At 47.0% G+C, this 20,489-nt stretch overlaps 1 protein-coding gene across 6 annotated transcripts in view; it reads left to right on the top strand.

Moving 5' to 3' along the window:
* IL1RAP (interleukin 1 receptor accessory protein) overlaps nucleotides 1–20,489 on the top strand; it is a 48,153-nt gene that overhangs the window by 7,677 nt on the left and 19,987 nt on the right. For 3 of the 6 annotated variants that reach the window (XM_071812649.1, XM_065844868.2, XM_071812653.1), the window contains exon 2: nucleotides 8,582–8,649. In XM_071812649.1, coding sequence (XP_071668750.1) covers nucleotides 8,583–8,649 — 67 coding nt within the window. In that variant the 5' untranslated portion in view covers nucleotide 8,582. Of the gene's footprint in view, nucleotides 1–7,581; nucleotides 7,895–8,397; nucleotides 8,479–8,578; nucleotides 8,650–20,489 lie in introns of those variants that run through there. The other 3 variants (XM_071812651.1, XM_071812652.1, XM_071812650.1) reach the window with 3 other exon arrangements.

The raw sequence follows: 20,489 nt of genomic DNA, 5'->3' as shown, positions 1-20,489 counted from the left end.
GGCATGGGAAGGACCGTCTTGTTCTGTTTCCCTCTTGCTCCTTTGTTTCTGTCTGTACCCAGATTTTTCTAGTCCCCTTTGCAGGGTGCACCTGTACTGTGCTGACCAGGATGGGGCAGGCACACATAATAAAGTTGCTGTGATAGTCACCAGGAGGATCAAGTGGGTGGAATGGGAAGATGGAGGCCTGTGGGAGGGCTGGAAGAACTGCTTCCAAGTGGGGTGTTGCCCTGCGGGGGGGGCAGGTATCTCCTGGGCTTCAATGCCTTTGCTCTTCCTTTTACTATTGCTTTAAGTTTTGCACACTTACAGAGCAGCCTACCTGAGCTAGGGGAGAGGGAACAAAGCATCTCCACGTCCTGTTCTTGTTTGCTTTTTCTTGTAAATCTGATTAAATTAACATGATTAATATAAGTGCCAGGTGTGGAAAGACTGTGTGGCTCAAACTTGAAACAGAAATGCTCAGCTGACTTGCTTTTACCCATGAATGTGTTGCTTCAGGATACCTGGAGTCACTTGAGGAAATCCTCCTCTTGCGCTGCAGGGAGAGTTGGAGATCAGGTCTTCACCACTCACAGCAGCGTGGGTAAACCAGCTAGCGGTGCTGGAGACATCGCAGTCTGCCTGGGGATTTTGTGGCAACGGCACAGGAAAAGAGATGCTTGCAAAGGGGAGTGAAGCACAGTGGTGGTGTGCTCTGGAGCATGGTGGTGCTTGGAGGCTTTTTGCCCGCTGTGTCCCTCTCTGAGGGAACAAGAAGGGGAAGATGTTGGCTGAATATAGAGCAGCCATCCTGGGAATCTGATCTGCAAGTGCTGAGGGCTATAGGGGGAGGAGATGGAGTTAAAGTGCAGGTATGTAGCTGGCAGCAAGGGCTTGAAATTAAGAAACTCTTGCAGTATTTTTTGAGACTGAGAGCCCATTACAGCTAGTGCTCAGCAGAGCTGGGTGAAGCCCCTGTTGTGACAGTGGGATGTACAGTGGGGCTGCAGAGCTCTTGCTGTGCCGGGCTGGGCTTGTCTCTCCCGGGAAAGCCATTCAGGGGTTCAAGGCTGGTCATGCAAAAGGCAGTAAGCCCAGCTGATAAACCTGCATGAATGAGTCTGCATTGTATTCTCTGGATTTAGAGACTTGGGCTGGGCTAGCTTGGGGTTGCTGCTGTGCAATCTGTTGCACAATGTGGATGTGTTATGTTCACGAGGACAGTAGAATAACCTCTTGGGGAAGGCAGTGCAGGTGCTTACATCTAAAAGCCATTATAAAGGTTAGGAAGCAGAATGTGTAAATTAAATGCTTCTCAGATGTCTCCAGGGGCTCCATAAGAGCTAATGGGGACTCTTACAGTGAGGAAGGAATCTCACTCTGGATTCCTTAAGTATCCTCAGGTGTTTGAGCCATGTTGGTTGCAGATTTCTTTTTTTCTGCCCAAAGATTAGTTTGTCAGTTTATTTTCCTGTAGCACAATATGTGGGTATTTATCAGGGCTGTCCTTTTGCTATAACATTGCTGTCCAAAATAGAAGCATTGTGTCTGGCTTCATAGAAGGCCCCAGCACTCTTTGAAGCTCTGTTGGAAGCTTTTCATTCCCTGGCTATTCAGGCTTAAAAAAGAGACTAACTTGGCTGGATACCTTTTGCTTGAGCACAGAAGTGCTCTTGTAGATTGGTGTTTGAACTGCTCGGTAGCCAGTGTGTATGCATTTGTAATCCATGCTGTTTGATTTCATAGCTGTGGCTCGACCTGCCCCTCTTCAGCTCACTCCACAGATCTCTTGGTGAGAGTCCCAGCTGTTTATTTGTCTTGTCCAGGTGTGCGTATATTTCAGAGAGGTGACAGATTGAGCTGGTTTATTTTAAATGTATGAAAGGTAGCATGCTCTGCCTGCTAAACAGCTGCCAAATTATCCTCAGCAGCACCCTGGGCTCAAGCAGAGCAGCGTGTGGGATCCGTAGCATTTCTGCTTTGCCAAGCCCTAGAAGGACCCCAGGAGAACTGAAACAGAAAAGAGGGGATACTGGCTTTCTTCAGATTTATTTTCAAGCCCCCTGCACTTCTCTCCGCATGTCTAGGTTGCACTTTTTCTTTTCTCTTGAGAGGGGGGAAAAATAGCTTCTTCCCTTGAATATTGATGATTAGTGTAAAATCTGTTGAGCCAAAAGGACACCAGGAGATGGTATCTAGATGCCAACAGCAGACCACAAATTGCCTGCCTGGCATTCACCTCTGTCCCAAATACTGGCACTGACAGAAGCGAATCTTCCACTACCAAGGGAGCTCCCAGAAATGAGTCACTGTTGATGACCGTCTCCCTGAGCCTCTGAGCTCGAGGAGGGGCCGCTGCCTGCTCTGCCCACAGGAGCTCTTGGTGCTCTTTGAAGGTCAGCCTTGCTGCTTTGGTTTGCACAGCTCCATTGGAGGAGAAATAGCTTGGGACCACCTCCCAGGGTAACCCTTGGAGTGACACACTGCTGGCTTGGTTCATTCCCGTGTTGGTGATTTAATAAAAAGTGATTAGTAAAAAGGTGGCAGACTGCAGCCCTTTACCTGAATGTGCAGCGCAGGAGGCCGGGAAGAGGCAGCAGTGGGTGACGGGCAGTGGAGCCACCTCAGATGCCTGGTGCCATGTCCTCAACTGGCAAGGACCTGGCTGAGCCACTGGCTGAGAAGATTGTTTCCAGGTTTTCTTGTTTGGTCTTTTTGTGTGTGTTTGTGTGTGTGTGTGTATGTGGTTAGTTGTGTTTTGGTTTGCGTTTGGTTTGGTTGGTTTGTCTTGTTTGTTTTTTGGTTTTCCCCTCTTCTGGGTACCAGTAGACGTGGGTGTAAAGGTGTGTATGAGCACCGTAGTTCCCCAGTGCTAAGAGCCAGCTCTGGACAAGGAAGATAGCAAATGATTTGTGTTAGTAATGGGGGAGACTAGGGCAGCTTTCCATCCAACTCCCTCCTGTTAGTCTAATTCTTTTTCCCCCCCTCACCTCTGCAAAAGCTAGTGTTTGATATTTGTTGTGATTACAGTTTCAGTCTGCTCAAATCTAAGTGTTTCCTTTGGTTTTAATGATACAAATTACTTTTATAATAGAAACATCCCAGAACAAAATCCTTTCAACCCACTCTGTTAGGCATGTGATAGCTTGCTAAGTGCAGCTACCCTGAGAAAAGTGAGACTTCAGCGTTGATCTTGCAAGTCCCTGACTTGGATGTGTCACTATTGGATGTGCTGAATGGGTCGCACTGACTGCTCCACAGCATCCCTGACTGTGGGCCGGGATTCAGCCCTGGCTGATTCCTGCTGAAATGTGCCTGACTGTTAGGGAGCTGCTGCCAAGACAAATTGGGCTCTCTGCCCTTAGGAGAGATGTGAATGTTTTCCAAGGACAGTGTCAGGGGCCTTGTGCTGGTCAGTGTGCCTGTGTTTGAAGCGATGAGTGTGGTGAAGCATGCACGAGATCAGGGAAAGTGTTCTGAGCCGCTTATGGCGTTAGCCATCAAATTGCTGTTCGTTTCCTCCCCCTTCATTTCTGGAAGCTGCCTGGGAAGGAAAACTTTAATGTGTGATTTCCTCCTGGAGAGAAAAAGCTGGGCTTCCAAAACCTGTCACCTGTCTTTCTACCTGTGTCTTCAGAGATTTCGGTGTAATGTTGGGTTGTTCGGGAGGGCTGTCTGCAGGAGTGGCTCTGCTTCAGACAGGGACACGAGTGGACACGCTGGTGCCGCAGCAAAGAGCGGTGCTGTGCGGTGCCCAAAGGGCCTCTGGAGGAGAGGCAATGTCAGAGGCGCTGCGCAAATCCCAGCTAAGTGGCACCAAGATGGTTTATGCTACAGTAATTCCTCCCTTTGTCTGACTTACTCCTGCACATACTGAAAAGCGAAAGTGTTTCCTGGAGGGCTGAAGGGCCTTTTCCCACTTTCCATTAGTGTTTGTGCTATTACTTTTCTGCAGCTGCTTTTGCATACTGCCCTTTGTCTGCCTTTTGGATCCTTTACATTTACGTGGACTTTACATCTATTTTCCCCATAAGAAAACTCAGCAGACTCACCAAGAAGCTGCCTCCAGTGCTGCTGGGTGATGATGCAGGGTCGTGGGCATGTGGTCATCCTGAGGGTCTTTTCCAACCTAAATGATTCTATGATGTTGGAGCTGTGGAGCTGTGCCCCTCTCCTGAGCGCCAGCCCCACGCTGCAGCCCTTCAGCCCCAAGTCCACATGGTGTGGAAGCAAAGTATTTCCTAAGCTAGCCCACCCTGGGTTTTGTTAGCCTTCCTGTGTCTGCATCCCTTTTCCTGGGGCCAGTCCTGCACTCTCAAATGCTTTTGACTCTGAGGGGCTTGGGACAGAATTACAGAAAGAAAATAATATGTAAGACCTGCTCTGGCCGGTATTATTTTTTTCTTCTTTCTGAAACGGATTTATTTTAAATGCCCTTTCAGCCGGAGCACTTAGTGGCGAGGTTTTGAAGGGTGCTTTTGTTCTGCGTGCTGGGGTGTGACTTCTCAGTGAAAAGCAAAAAAACCTGTCAGCTCTCCCTAGGTGCCTGTGGTTAGGAGGGACAAAGGCATTTTCTTGGGAAATGCAGCATTGTTCTGTAGAATTGGTACGGTGTCTTTGAGAATAGGTGTACAGTAGTCACTTAGAGTGCCGCACTCTTTGTTAATTATTTGACACCTGTCTTGGGTTTTATAATTGTTTGGAAAGCGCGTAGGCTTTGCAAGGTCCATGCTGCTAAGGACAGGAGTGAAAAATTCTCTGCCTAGATCTGTTTGGGAAGGGTGTTTTATTAAGAGGTATTTTATATGAAAATATTAATGTTTTTTTCCTGACATAAAGGCCACTGCTGGCCAGTATACAATGAAAAAACAAACCTTTCCACCACCTCTGCTTTTAAGAACAGGAGACACTTCTGTGATCTTGTTTTCCCACCCTGCTTTCCTTGGCTTCTTAGTAGGCAGAAGGTGGAAGTTTGAAGAAGAAAATGCTCAGGAATGAAAAGTAAACAATTCCTGATTTGGAACAAAATGAACATTTCAAGTAAATTCCTTAAAAAAAAGTATGAGCAACTGCAGTGATGGATTGTTTTCCCCAACTGCTCTGTTAATTATTATTATTAAAATGTTAATTTCAGGAGAGATTAAGAACACCCCTGAGTATATTGGTCTCATGAGAAGTTCCTGGAGTGCTGAGGATGTACCAAAGCTTTCCAGCTGCCTTCTGGCAGCTCTGCTGGCCTGCTTTTGATCTGTGGTGTGATTTCTGACTGGTATGCACTCCTGCTCGCTGATTTTATCCCTGGCTTCCTTTAGCATTTGATTTTTATTTTACTTTTCTATATACTAGAAGTGAAGTCTGTGACCTTTCTGGATGGATGCAGCTGGGGGAACCCCTCTGCTTCAGCCAGAGCTTTGCACTCTCTGACTTCTGGCTCCTCTGAATGCAGCCAGAGATGCTGGTGTTTCCGTGCAGCGATACCAAATTGTGCAATAAGTTAATCAGACACCGCTGCAATTGCATCATATACAGGCAAAATGGCAACATGCTTTCTGATGACACAAAATGAAGCAGCAGGTTGCTGGAAAAGGCTAAGAGAACTCTGTGGTTCCTGGCAAGACCGGGGTGGGTTGTAGTCTTGTGGCGTCAGGTTCTTACAGCATTGCAAAACCCACCCTCTCTCTGCGGCTCAACGGGTGGTCCAATGCTCTTTTCCTGGTGTCGCTGGCAGAATCACGTTATCCTCCCTGGGAAGAAATGATGACATTGTGTGACCACAGGACTACTGTGGAAATACCTTTCTGTTTTGGGGTATATCACAGATTTTGTGCCATTTAAAGCAAAGCATCACAGTGCTAGCAGCACTAGTATGTAAGAGTTGGTCCATGTGCTGTGTTAGTAGTACAAGCCACCAGATTCTGTGGCATTAATTTGATTTTTTTTTTTTTGAATAATCATCATATGCCACAGGAAAGGAGCTGGACTGCAGAAGCCATCTTGCCCTACAGTCCTTTCTTTTTCCAGTTCATTGTACGTGCAAGCTCTTAATTTCTTCAGCAAAGTGGGAGAAACCTCTTCCTTCATCTCAGCTGGGAAAAGCTGATGTGGTGAGGGCATCCAGGAGGTTGCGATGACCCGCCTTGACCACCCCTTGACTCTGTGCACATGCCCTCCATGGCCCTTTGTATTTTGCATAGAGTGAGAGCAGCCAGGGCTGTGGTCAGCTGAGTCCCATTCCCATAATGGCAAAATTGCTGTTATCTGACAGGCTCTGTGTCTGTCTGTCTCCACTGATAAGATCTCTGGAGAGTCTGGAATGAACCAGAAGCATATCACACTGTGCAGACTTCTTGTTTCTTGCTCTACCCAGCTATAAAATCAGAATTTTCCTACTAGCAGGCAGAGTGTAGAACACTTACATACCTTACTTGTGGGAACAGAGACCTGTTGGCTCTTCGAGACAGTCAAAAGGAGCATGTTCCTGTGAGCATAGTTAGTGGATGTAAATATTGGCTTGCCGCAGAGTTCATGTATCACTGAGTGAAACGTAGTAGTTTATTTTGGCCCCAGGCCATGTAAATGGCCTTGCTGTAAATGAGAGAAACTCATCCAAAGTCAGTAGTTGTCCCTCCTTGCTTCAGGGCTGAATTCAGTCTGATTCGTGCAAAATGCAGGAGAGAATCACTGGAAAATAAGGGTGAGTTAGGATGCTCTGTGCATTTATCTAGTAACGAACAGAGAGGGAACACATGAGGGATCTTTATTATGGGAACGATCCTCCCGCTGATTACACTCCCTCTCTTCCAGCATCTGAATTACTAGAAGTTTTTAAATTCTAGCAAAAAAAGCAGCGTGTTGGTTTTCTCTGATCTGATGGCATAAAAATGATCCATCTTTCTGCAGCATTTCCAGAGGGTAGGAGTACCTCAGTTTGTTTCCTCCATATAGAATCATCTTAAGTGGTGTTGGGAGCTGGTTGTAGATAGCAATAGAGAAGGGTTTGAGTAGCAGCTAGCATTTCAGTTTGGAAGAAGGGGGTAGGCATCAACCAGCCCTTTCAGCTGGACCCCAAGGAAGAAGGCTCGCCTTTTTCCCAGCTTCTTGTCTGTTTCTGAAGGCATTATGGCTTCTGAGGCAGCCTGCAGCCTTTTGCATGGACTGTGCGGGGAAGAACCCGCTTGCTCCAGATTTCCTTTGTCTCTTTGAGATGAATCCAGCAGAGGGAAAGCATCATACAAAGGCTTTTCAGATGCCAGCATTGAAAAGGAAGGATTCAATATCCGCTGCTGGATGTTGAGTAGTACAGTTCACACATCCCATTCTTGTTAATCTCTGCAATCTGTGCAATTTTAGGTGCTCTCTGCTTATGCTTAAAGTCCTCCTGCGTAATGCATATATTATGGACAAGTTTATGAGAGACACATTTAAGGGAGCTCTGTGATTTCTCTCTCCACCCTTTTAGCCCACTCTGATGGAGCAGATTTCCCTGTCATCTCATGAACGTGTTCCTGACAGTATCACCATGCTCATTACTGCATCTGCCTGGCGGACCTGAGATGCTTTGATGAAGCTGAGCCTGTTAACCATCTCTTCTCCCTTTGTGATCTGACAGTACCTGGGAACACCAAGTGCAACCTTCACCCTATTAATTAGAGCATCTAATAAATGTCAGCTTCTGTGACTACCAGCTTATAAGTTGCACCCTGGAAAACCTGGAAACACAGGGAAATTTAATTCCAGTGAGTGAACAGCTCTGAGAGCCGAATGCCAGATACTGGAGCAGGTGACAAGTGAAACTCTGGCAGCACACATTTATCTCAAATTACAGGAAATTGTGCTCCTTAGCAGGAATGGAGAAGTCTGGGATTGTTTTTTGCCTATTAGTGCTGCGTTGAAAGTCTAAACCTTTGTTCAGGTAATTTCCAAAAAGCATACAAACCTGGCACTTGTTTTTTCCTGCAAGGTGGCCGTTCCAAGGAGGGTTTGGCTGGAAATTGCTGATGGAGCTTTGTACTGCCTTGACCTGCAGGAACAGGGTGAAGCAATCAGGACTCTGGCAGTGGCCTTTTCTCGGGTCACCAGCAGGCAGACCTTGCAAATTCAGGCTGCACTGGTGCAGTTGTCACTCCAAACTATTGGATGTGTGTTCAGTGCGAATGTGCTTCAGCCACTGCTCGCAAATGCTTTCTGTGCTTGTTCTTAGAAACGAGCATGTACTCTGGCAGAGTGAAGTCTCAGCAAAGCATTTTAGTGGCTTGGGAGTCAAAGTTTGGGATTTCTAGCCTGCAAGCATCTACCTTACTTCTCGTGCTCATAGGCATAGACTATTCTAGTGACTGAAGTCAGTGAGCTCAGCTGTCCTCTTCTGAGCCAGCACCTCCCAGGGCTGGCAAGCTCATGCAGCTGCCTGTAGGCTGGACAATGCTGCCATACAGATGCTTTTCCTAAGGAATCCTAATGAAATAAAAAAAGAACATACCAGAATTAAAGGATCATCGGGTGAGCAGAGGAATAAACACATACACTCAGAGTTAAAAAATTGTCTGCAATGATGAAATATTGTAAACTAACCAGAAGCTCTGTGTGTGCTTTGTCTCAGCAGGATGAAGATGGTCAGTGTCCTGCCTGTTACGCTCTGGCTGTGCGTGGTCACCCTTGGCAGTGGCTCTGGTAAGGATGTGGCATGCGATGGGTCTCTGCTCGCTTATCGTGGGAAGAGGTGATCTGAAACTGGAGAAAGAAAACTGGCTGCAGTGATTTTAAGCATTTACAGTATTCCTGGATGAAATGGTCGTGTGTAAAGTACTTTAGCAAAATGCATGTGTGCTGTTAGTTCTGTGTGGGTATTTTATAATGCTCATGTGTAGAGGCTGAGAACATGGTGGAATGGGGGCATAAGTAAATAGCAACAAGCACCGTCTCAAACTAAAAGTGTTTTGTAAATTCAAGCTGCCTACTTGGTCAGTATTGTTAATCCCCTTCTATGAGGGGTGAAACCAGGGCTCGGCACATGGCGCTGACTTGTCATTGAGTTGCACGCAGGACCTGGGCTTGAACCTGAACTCTGCTATTCCTGGTTAGATCCGGAAGGGGTTGAAATTCCGGCTCTCAGATTCTGACTCATGCCTCAGCAACGCAAGGGGAGAGGGGAACTTCTTGAGTGAGAGGAGTTCTCATACCCATCTCACTGAGTCACTTTCCTGACAGGAAATATGTTGTAATGCTCGCAGCTCCTCTGGCACACGTTCAGCCCGGCTCTTGTGAAGAGGCAGATTGTGTGTGTCTCGGCTCTGGACTTCCTATTTGGGGGTGGAAGGAGACAGCATGATTTGCAGGAGGCAAGTGGAAAGGGGGAGGGAGGAAAGAACAGACGCTGGCTTTATTAGGGGAAATGTTCAGAAATAAGGGCTGTGCAGGAGATTGGCAAGTCCCCCCATGAGCCCTTGCCCCTCTGCAGTGCTGGCAAACAAGCAGTTATAATATTCTGAGCAGATGAACAGCTCTTGTATCATTATCTCTTGGACCATGCTGAGTTACCGGGGCCAGAATCACAACACGCTTCTCAGCAAGGTTCATCTCAGTGTAGGGCTCATTGCAGAGGCTGAAGGCTGGGAGGCTTTTTCTCCTTGGGTTGCTCTCATAGTGGGCTGTAGTCTTCAGCAGGACACGTCCCATCCTGGCTGACAGGGACCTAGTGGAAGTGGTGAGCAATGGGGAAGCAGCAAAGGAGAAAGAATATATGGCCCAGATCTCCTCCGCTAAGCCCTAAGTGGTAGAGTTCTTGGGGAAGGACGGACCCAGAGACGCAGATTGCTGCTGCTCGCTGGGAAAATCCCAGCTTTGCATGTGCTTCTGAACGTGCTGTTCTGCTCTCCACCAACGCAATATCGTTCTCCTGCTGAGGCAGCGTTACGACACCCCATGTGCAGTCATCTTGGGCTTTTTCAGAAATGGGAGGTAGGTGCAATTGAACCAGGGCTGCCCAGGAAATGTTAGAGCAATTCTAAAAGCTGAGACTGTCAGCTGGGAGCTGTGAAATGAGCACCCTCGTGTTTGGGTCACGCAGGCTTGTGCCAATTGATCTGGCAGAACCCTCCATCTATTTCTGTGAGGTATTTAGTGATTTTAAAATATTTCTCCTTTAGCAGGGGTTTTCTATACAGGATGGGTAGAGCCCTTGTGGAATGCTGCAAGAACATTTGTCGAAGGGTGATGCATGGGATACATGATCAGTTAAAATACATTTCTTCTGCAAATACACTGTAGTGTGTGCATTTAATTTTCTGCAGGTCTGTGGGCGACAGACCCACTCTTTGGTTCAGAGCTCCCTTTTTGTTCCATGGACATCATAAACTACTTTGGGCTGTCAAAACATCTTTTGTTATTCATAACAGGCTTGCATGACTGCTTGTACTTGGATGGAGGGGCAGCCGTCTGTGCAGCCCTCTGTTACACTGTGGGGTTTCCTGGAACTGGCACCAGAAGGCAACTGGAGCTCATTTCACCCTTGCAAAGTCATAAATACAGAGCAGCGTGGGAGACTGGACATGCTCTGATAATGCTACAGCATTTGGGCTTGTTTTTTCTTCTCAGAGAGGGGAGTGTAGGTGGAGGGAGCAAAGCAGAGGTTATCTGGAGTGAATGCAGATGAGCTGTGCACAGTTTGCATCTGTCCAGTGGTCTAACACCAAGTGAGGCCATGGAGATGGGTTGCTGTCACCAGAGAACCTGGCTCCTGGGATATTTAGGATGTGTAACTTGGTAAGGGATCTTTTTCTGTGCTTTACTATAACAGTCATGTAATGCTGTATTGTTGGGACCAGCTCTCTCTCCAGCCCAGGCTGGCTGGAGGCAGGGGCAGGAGCCCAGGAATGCCCAGGCCAGGGGTACCAGCTCTGCTGAGTCCTGAGCTCTTCAGGTTTGCAGAGTGGATGAAGAGCTACCGGTTTCTAATTTCAGCTGTAAAACACCAGCACTGCTCTGGCTATAATGCAGACAGCCTTTCCATCCAGTTCAGCCAGTGTGTCAGAAACCTTCAGCATTGTACTTTACCCTACTTCTTACTGGAGAGACAAATCCATACATTTTATTTCCCCTCCCAATTTTGTCAACAGCACTTTGGCTTTAAACATCTGTTCTTTGGGCTTGGCTGTTTCTACTGTGTATGGAGGCTGGTGCTGAAACAAAGTCATTTGCTGAAAGAGCTGCAAGCTGGAAGAGGAAAGAAATGTGATCTGAGTAGTGTAGAGTAAAAGACTTGGAGTCTGAGACTGAATTTGTGCCTGAGTCTGCTACTCACTCATGCTGTACGTGTGGGCAAATCTCTTCTGATCTTGAGAATATATATGATCTGCAGTGCCTGGGTCTGAATTCCTTACTTGTGACCTTTGGGACATTGTTTGCAATGGTACTCAGGGCCTTCTGCTTTCCTCAGTTAAGACATCCTTAAGATGGAAATAAAGCCTAGATCTCTGTGCTTGTGTTGTAGGATGCTTAATGAACCTAGATGTTCAGATATCCAGAGAAGCACGGCAAAAACCAGTGAACCCGGTTTTGGTCCTACAGTGATTTCTTTGGCACTCCCAAAGTCATATAAATATACACTGGCTTAAAAGTGACAAAAAAACAGTCATATAAAGAACATAAGTCATTATGAATATGGAATAATGTTATCTTGTTTGCAGACAAAGCTGGCCCATGTTAGGTACCAGTTTATTTAGGAGATGTAGCTGTAGTTGTACTCTTTGTTCCATTTCTCTCTCTCTCCTAACCAGGCCACTCTCTCATTCTCCAGGAGCTCCCAGCTTTTGCAAGGTGAGGGCTGGGAAGGGGATCACAGTTAGGAGTACTGTTTTAGGGAATTAGAAAAGCAGAAGAATATTGCTGCCAGGAGAGGAGGAGCAGCCTCATGCTGATTATCTAAAGGACCCACCTAGTGTGAGCAGGTAACTGCTGGGCATAAATAGTCCTTTGGTGGAAGTAAGCATTGTGTTTACATGGAAAACTCCTCTGACAGGTCCCTCGGGGGCTATCAGACCGGCTGTATGGTAGGCTGAGCCCAGGACTGGGGCCATCTTCTGCCCCAAGTGACACCCTGACATGGCAGGCAGTGGCTGTAAGGCAGCCAGGAGCCTCATTTTGGGAGTTTTATTTTGGGCTTTGCTGTTATTTGCTGGATTGTGAGCATGTCTCTTGCACTTCCCCATACCAGAGGCTCTCAGGCACCAGTTTTGTCCTCTCTGAAGTCGATTCCAAAGTACCCAACATCACCAGTGCTTCTGGATTCAGGTGGTGGCTGGAGCACTGAAGGTCTGACTGCAGCAAGCCAAAAACCGAGATCCAGCCCCAGAGGTCAGAGCTGCCGCCTGCACCATCTCTCCTGAATGCCGATCTGCACTGTGTGTCTCTCTTGTGCTTAGCAGAGAGGCAGAGCAGCTACTTATGGCCAGGGGAAATTTGCAGATTAATAAATTACTGTCTGTAAAACACTTTGAAGATGGAAAGCCTTGCGCGGCTCCTCAGGATTATTACTATATAGTTCTTATTCTACTGATGGGGTTCTAGTGGCCTTATTTTCCTTATGATTTGTGACAGCCCCAGAAGCTGAGAAGCTTATTTTAGTGTGTAAAGTCAAAAGAAAAATAGATTAAACTGCATTATTGTTTTCTAAAGAGACTAAATCCCTCCCCCGTCATCTTCTCCTGGGATTTCCTGACTTCCTCCTACTCTTCCAATCTCAGCTTCTTGCTGTCCTGATTTAGGACATGATTTTATAAGCGTTCATGCCCATCTGTGAGTTATTGCAGTTGTAGAAGTTTATGGCGCTTGGGGGCATGAAGTTATTCTACACCTAGAGTGTTGACAGGTGCATAACCCTGGAGATAAAACCTGCAGAGCAGAGCTGGCCTGGGTGCAGATGTGCGACTGCAGCCGCCAGCCCCCCTCTGCACCAGCCAGACTCGTGCCCGCCGAGGAGATAAGACCTCACGTCTGCTTCTTGTCAGCTGAGGAAAGAGGTGGTGAGGGGTGAGTTTTGTGCAGGCATCAACATGATGTGACCCATCTGTGTTGAAGTGCAGCAATGTGTGGAAGAAAGTGGCCCATTTTGTGGGTGTTGCTGATGTGATATTGGATGGTCACTTTTGCTCCTCTGTGTGTATCAAATAGAGCATCAGGGGACATTGGGGACCTGTCTGCTACCCTCCTTATCCATCAGGTCCCTCTCTGCAGCTGCACAGTTGTGCACTCAGTCTCCTACACCTTATTGCAACACAAGTGGCTCCTGCCAGCCTCATACACCCTTACAGTGCCTTTTACTGTCTTCTGCATTTTCTGAGGCCAACCACTACAGTGGGTTTTTATGCAGACATCCGTGTTGTCTGGTGGGCAGTGCAGAATTCTTGACTGTATCTTCAAGCAGAATGGGAGGCAACAGAGATTCTAAGTGCAATAATTAGGTTCCATGGGTTTAACTAAGCAAGCCTGTGGCAGGGCCAGGAGTTGAGCCTCGATCTTTTCAAGTCCCGGTCTGATGTCCCAGGCACACAGGAGAGCCCCTGCCAGCTTGAGCACAGCTCTAGAGTGATGCTAATCAGGTAAACCTCCTTTTCATGCTGCCTTTCCTACAGATGATTTTGCAACAGACTGTTCCATTTCCTCTGTCTCTCCTCCTCCCGTGCTGCTCTGCTTTGCTTGGTGCAGCAATTTCCTCAATGAAGCGGGATGGAAAGTAGCTATTTGCTCCTTTTCTCCTTCAGGCTCTGAAGCAGTTCATAGCCCTACCTTTATCGTTTTGATCTCAATTTTAAGAAAGGCCTCCAGGAAAACATGTCTAGCTTGCTAGAGAAGACTGAATTTTTTTCTTTTTGACCCAATTGCTGGAGGTAACCAAAATACTCTGCCACGTGCAGTAAACACAGCTTTATGCACAGATACCGAGTGGAGGCATGGAGCTCCCTGTGGAGGAGTTTTAAAAGACACAAACAACTACCCCTCCCCATGTTACAGGCTGTGCTTGATTAGATAAGGAAATTGGGAGTCATGAGCTATGAACTCCATTATAGAATCATAGTTTTTTGGATGTTGTGCCTTGGCTGCTCCTTCTGAAGTTCTGGCTGTGCTGAAGTCAACAGAAGTTTATGCAGTCAGCTTGTTTTTGTGAAGCTGGCAGAGAGGCAGACCATCACACCTGTTTAAACTAGACTCTCAGAATCAAGAGGTAACCACAATGTATAACAGAAGTGCTTTTGGAAATGGTGAGCCATTCTGCAACAGGAAGTGCTTTTGGAAATGGTGAGCTGTTCTGCACAGGAAGTCCTTTTCCTTCTTCCTTTCTCATTTGTATCTATTTAAATTATAAAAGCAGCTGGGGAGGCAGAGAGATTCCATACTCATGTGCAGCATCCAGTGGATCTGCTTCCACAAGGGCATCACAGCTCAGCAGCAACACAGCATGAATACAGTGAGACTTAGGAGAAGCATAAATCCACATTGCTGGTGCCATTGCAGCAGAACCACAGGGACAGAGCCAGGTTGTGTCTGAGCTGCTCACAGGGAGGTGTTTGCCAGGACCATTTCCATTTGCTTTCTTGGAGAGGCTGTAGAAAGAAGGCAGTGAGGTTATGACAGGCCCTTTTTTGATGTATTCCAGCTGAAAGTCAGATTATAAATTCCTGCAGAGTTCATGCAGCTTCCAGGCTGAGCGTCCAAGGCAGTGCTGAGCTCCAATCACTTTTTAGGCATTCTCTAACCACCATTGCCACTGCAGAGGTGGTAGGAACAAAAAGTGAGAAGTAGCTGATCTTGGCTAGGGCTAACCCAAGTTCTTTGTCATTCCCACTGATTTCAGTACGTCAGGGCCTGTGCCCCCTTTTGTAGTCCAGGGAAGATATTCTCATTTGTTTTTTTTCTCCATGCCATCCTCCTTCCATCACGTTGCAGTCAGATGGGGTACAGACAGCATGGGGAATGCTGCCTGGCCACGCTGCCTCATTGCTCAGCTGCTGAGCAAAGCACATGGGGGGAGTGTGATGCTGTGGGGTGTTCTTGTGCAGGATACACGTGTGAGAAGAACAACACAGATGCAATGGAAGAGTGGGTGCTATGGGCACCGGTGTAAGTGGAAGGTGCACCCACGTCTGGCAGCTGACTACAGCTGGTACCCTCTGTGCTCACAGCACCGCTCCTCCATTCAGCCCAAGTTCCTCTGCTGCCTTCTCACTGACTGCTCTGAGCTCAAAAGAGGGTGGAGGGAAAAAAAAAATCAAGGTAGTAATGATTAATCCTTACTTAATTGCTTTGCCTGACAAACTTTTTCTGCCTGTTGATCCTGATTCTTTCATCAAGCTAACTGCTGGCCTGACTGTGCTCCCTGGGAGAAGGCTGACTCATATCAGCTTTGCCTTCAGATAATGCCAGCAGGGGCAGCTGGAGTAAATAGGAAGCTGTTGAGATAGTGCAGCCCCATCTGATGCTACTGCTGAAATGGCGAGAGGAAAAGGGGTCTGCAGGGTCATTCAACCAGCAGCATCGATGGCGTCGTGTTCTGCTGCTGTGGCTTGGTCCTGTCTGTGTGCAAAGCAGGCCCCCTCCCAAAATTGAGACAATTAAGGAGGGTGCATCAATTTGGCAAATGCAGGGTAGTTTGTGCCAGCACGATAGATGGCCTCTCATAAGGATGATTCTTTGTTATTTATCTCACAGTGCTTTTAACTAGGGGAAGCCTTTGTTTTTGTAGCCTCTGGGAGGGAAGGGGTGGAGGTGGTGTGGAGCTGGTAGAGTTCTGGTGGCTGAGAATTTTTTTTTGAAATGGTGATACTTAAAATGACTGCATAGAAATGCCAATCTGTGGACAAAATGGGACAGCATTTCTTGATGTAGTCTTACTCTAGCTTTCTTTTTTTGATCCATGGGTTAAGCAGTTTGTCTTTTCTTGAAAAATCTAAACAATTGCACCAATTTCATCTCTGTTTTGACTGTGTGGGTGCTTGTAATGGGTGCTGCCAATGCATTTCAAAAAGGAGTGTTTCAGCTGTGTATATTCGGAGTTCTGTTCCCAAGGGGGTAAATCAGTGCAATAAGTGAAAGGTTGGGAAAGGTTTCCAGAAATGTCTGGTTTCACCTTTATAGAGCTGAGCAGCATCATTACTTCTTTTTTTTTTCCCCCCTCTCTTTTGATTTTTTGCTTTGCATCTGGAGGACACACTTTATTCAGCTTCATTTGGCTTCTGAGGAGTCTGGTTTAGGATGCCTGATGTTTAAGCGTGTTGTAGCACCAGCTTCAGAAATGGGAAAGATCTGACTATTTCTGTAACAGAATAAGTTTCTGTCCCTTGTACGAGTAGTAGATACCCCTGTGAACACAGATTGTGACTTACAGTACAAGCAAGGAAGACATTTGGAGTTATCTTTGCCAGTTCACCCTGTTCCTGGTGCACATCAGGAGGAACAGCAGCGCAGCAGCCTGCTCATATCTTTATCTCAAGGCACATGAAATCAGAATGAGCATCCTCATCCTGATTTTTCTGCCTGCACTTTCTCTTCCTGTGCTAGTGGTGGGTTTTTCCCTCTGCTGTGCAACCTCCCTCCAGCCTGCATAACCCTTATCCCTTTTCCCAAGGAGGGCTGTGGCAACAGGACCACTTCTTAGCTTTTTCCTGCGTCATCTGTCAGGGGTAGGTATTATGGGTCACAGACTGCCCTGCTGTGTGACTACGGAGCACCTGGTGGTGAGAGGGGTCAGTTGAAGCATCTGCACCTCGTTGGTAATGAGAGAAGGGTGGTTTCTTTCAAAAGTATTTTGCAGAGACATTTCTAGGAAGATGCATTTGTGGGACGGTGGATTTTTAGATGATTTTGTTGTGTCCCTCTGTGTGTGTGTAGTGCTCCACTCTGTGCAGTGTGGAAGGGACCATGGAGTTACATATAGCTCCCCCATCTCTTCACTGGTTTCCATTTGTCAGCGAACCCTTGAAGTCACAGCATCAATGATTTAATCAGGAGCTGCTTTTAACCGCAGCAGCTGTTTTGTGTGGGAAACATTTCAAGAGAGCAGAAACTCATTTCCTAGGCTTAGCGAGTGAAAACGAGTGTGAGTTGCTCCAAACAGTCACAACGTCATAGTAGTTAGTGAAGTTTCTCACAAGTAGAGTGGCTTCTTGCATCTTCTTTCTGCAGTGCCCTCTTGAATATTGTTACTGGAGCTGCTCTGTGCCAATGGGGTTCAGTGTGAAGTAATGAAATTTGTTCAGACTGTTCCAGTTCAGACTGACATCCAAGCAGCTGCATGCTGGTGTTAGCAGCAAATAGGCTCTGAAACTCCAATGAAGGTTAAAAAGAGTGGAGAGGACACAAAACATCACAGGGAGCTGTTACAAATTAAATTATAGCAATAATAATGTGAGCATCCCCTCTGTTTCATGTGTGTATGAGGAGTGCAGCCGGTTGTCTGGGCTAAACCCGTTTGCTGCAAAGGTGCCACCACAGCAAAGGACGATGTTGGCACAGGGAGAAGAGCCACATAACAGCTGAGGAGGAAGAGGTTCGCAAAGGTGTGTGTATGAAGGATGCCCTGTGGTCCCTCACATACCTTGTCAGGCTGAGCCCAGCTATCTCTGGTATAAAACACCCCAAAAATCATAGTAGTACTGCTGTCAGCATGACATGGGGAGGAGGGAAGTTGTGCAAAGCACCACAGCTCCTGTTGTCAGTGTTTCATGTGTGAAGGAGCTCTCTCCCCAGTGCATGGTGTTTCTGCCACCTCTGCTGTGAGCGGTGGATCAAGGCTTTGCTCCCTGAGCCTTTGGGGCTGTGCTGGGCTGGCTTTGCCCTGGCAGTGAGAGGAGACCTTGTCAACAGGGTGACAGGCACAGCCTCTGATCTCAAGCTGTGCGGCTGCACCTGCCGCGTGGTGTAACCGCTTGTTACCAGCACAGTTATGAGCTATGTTTGGGGTTCAGCTCAGAGCATGCAGCACCACAAGGCAGGACACGTGTGGGGAACCTCAGGACTAGCTGTTTGGTGTGACAGTGTTCCTGAAGTCAGGTCTGAGACAAAATCTCCAAGTACTGCTCTTACAGTAAAGAATAACAACAGTGACCCCTTCCCGAGCCAAGACAAGACCCATACATGGCTTTTGAGTAATCTGGAAAGGAAAAAAAATAAAATAGTTGTATTTATTTTCAGTAACTCATTCAGGTGGAACAGGTAACTAGTTTTACAGTGCTGATTTATGAGCTGTTGCAAAATGCAAGAGCTGTTCATGATTGCAAATTTCATTGATCTTGACTCCAAGAATTTCAGTACTGTAATGTTTTATATAGTTTTCTTCCTCTTCAGTTCTGCCCTTTGAAGTAATACGGACAATTTGCCTCTTTGCAGCCAAGAGGAGACAGCAGAGTCAGGTGCTGGGAAGAGAACTCAGGTGTCCTGATTTACACACCCAGGTCTGCCCCTTACAAAGGGAAAGCTTTTCTTTCTGAAAACAAATGCCCCCCGCTCCATGAATAGTAAGCAGTACTTTATAATGCAATTAGCAGGCAGTCTATGGCAGGCCCATTTGTCTCATTTACCACTCTATGGAAACTTGACCATGCCTAATCCAGTAGCTTGACCCCACCAGCATAAAGCAGTGTACTGGTTCTGGCTGGTCTTGACCCTCATGGCAATTGGTGACTATGCACCTTCCCGTGGTATAAAACTTCCAGTAGTGGTTTGTCTTTCAAAATGAGCCTTGGCACTGGCTGTGGTAGCAAATGTACTGGATGATGCTGTGCAGTTCTAAAAGAAACATCTATATGTTTTTTAGATGACGAGCGATGGCACCCTCCAGCCATTTGGGTTTGGGGTTCCTACTAGCAAATACTTGTACCCTGGGTGGTTTCACTGCCTCTTTGTAGTCCAATTCACTTTCTTCTTCCAGAAGCAGCCCTCTGTCGTATGGGTGTTTGGCTTTCCACAGCAGGAGCAGTGCAGTTTGCGTTTACGTTTATGTGTAAACCTGCCAGAAAACATTTCTGTTCTTACTGGCCCAGATTTCCTCCTTGCTGTGACTAACCATTGCTGAGCCCCAGGAGTCAGTGTTGATGCCTTAAAGCACTGTGCGCCCATCTTCTCAGAGGTTTATCTCTTTGCTTTTTTAATTAAGTATGAATTTGGGGCCAAGCTACATCCCACTGTCTATTTAAGGAAGATAAAATGCCAGAATCCTGCTTTGGGCTTGTGAAGTCAGTTCAGAAGAACAGGGCTCAAAGAGTGTATTGTATTCTGTTTTTCCTCTTGGTCTGAATTCTTCTACAGTAATATCTGCAAACTGGAGAGGCTTTGCAGTGTTGTCTGCGGTGTGCCTGTGATACGCTGAGACACCTTTCCTGGAGACCACTGCGGGCAGCATACCCCTCTCCTATTCAGCTCATTTTGGGCTCTCAGACGTCAGGCTGCCCCAGTTAATGCGTCCCAGCAGCTGCAGGAGGTGTGCTGGATTCTGCCCTGCCACGCTCTGCCTTGTCAGGGCAGGGAGATGGGGGATGCAGTGACAGCAGCCTCTACGTGTGTCTCAGCTGGTGCTGGCAGCACAGGTTGCCCTCAGGTTTGCTGACACCCTGGTACCATGCTCTGCTTGTGCAGAGTCCCTCTGTGACTGGGCATCCTGATGGGTAGGAGGAATGGAGTGGAAAGGAGCTCTTGGAAAAGAAATCGATTTTGACTTGTGCTGTTTGGCCTGAAACTATTCACTAATGACAAGAATAAATTAAAAATAAAGGCACCGTACAACTTTTTCTCATGCTGCCCTGTTTCTATGTCAGCCTGAGTCAGTGAGCTATGCTGAGCCTACAGAACTGAGCTTGGGGAATGCACCTGGGGCCTGCTTGGGGATCCCCAAGGGAACCTGCTGCTACCTCCATACTGTCTCTTCTGCCCCTCAGCCTCCCTTCCCAAACTTCACTATAACCAGTTGCTACATGTCACTTGTACTCTTTGTGCTACCATGGCTGGTGTTGCATGAATTCATCACAGGAACGACAGCCCTTGTTCCCAGTACCCACGATCCAGCTTCTTCTGGCAGGGACAATGGCCCATAGCTCCAAGGGAGGGTTGATGTTCATATTGTTTCTCTTCTTCCAACACCTCTATTTCCATCCTCCCTGTCACTGTGCCTGGATGCACACACACCTCTAGCATTGTTTTCACCCAGATTTCATCTTCCTACACTGGATATTTTTAAGGTTGAATTTTCCTGGAGCTCCTTTCAAAGCCTGGTGTTTTACAGCAATATCCTATCATGTTTTCCTGATGGGGGATAAATAACTTGGAAGGAGGTGTATGAAGGAAAGTAGAGGTTTGCAGATTCTCTAGAAATGAAGACAGTATTCTTGCTCTGCTTTATAAAAGCCCAGTTTGCTTCCACTGAAAACACCACATATTTGCCTCTGATTCTAATGGGGACAGGACTGAGGGCTGTGGGGAACATGGGCAGGACTGTTCTTCTCCCGCGGACTTGCAAGTTAATATAC

Source organism: Patagioenas fasciata, chromosome 9 (genome assembly GCF_037038585.1).
Source record: "Patagioenas fasciata isolate bPatFas1 chromosome 9, bPatFas1.hap1, whole genome shotgun sequence".
Taxonomy (NCBI): domain Eukaryota; kingdom Metazoa; phylum Chordata; class Aves; order Columbiformes; family Columbidae; genus Patagioenas; species Patagioenas fasciata.
Note: the sequence above shows the minus strand (reverse complement) of the source record. Positions and strands in the feature narration are given on the sequence as shown.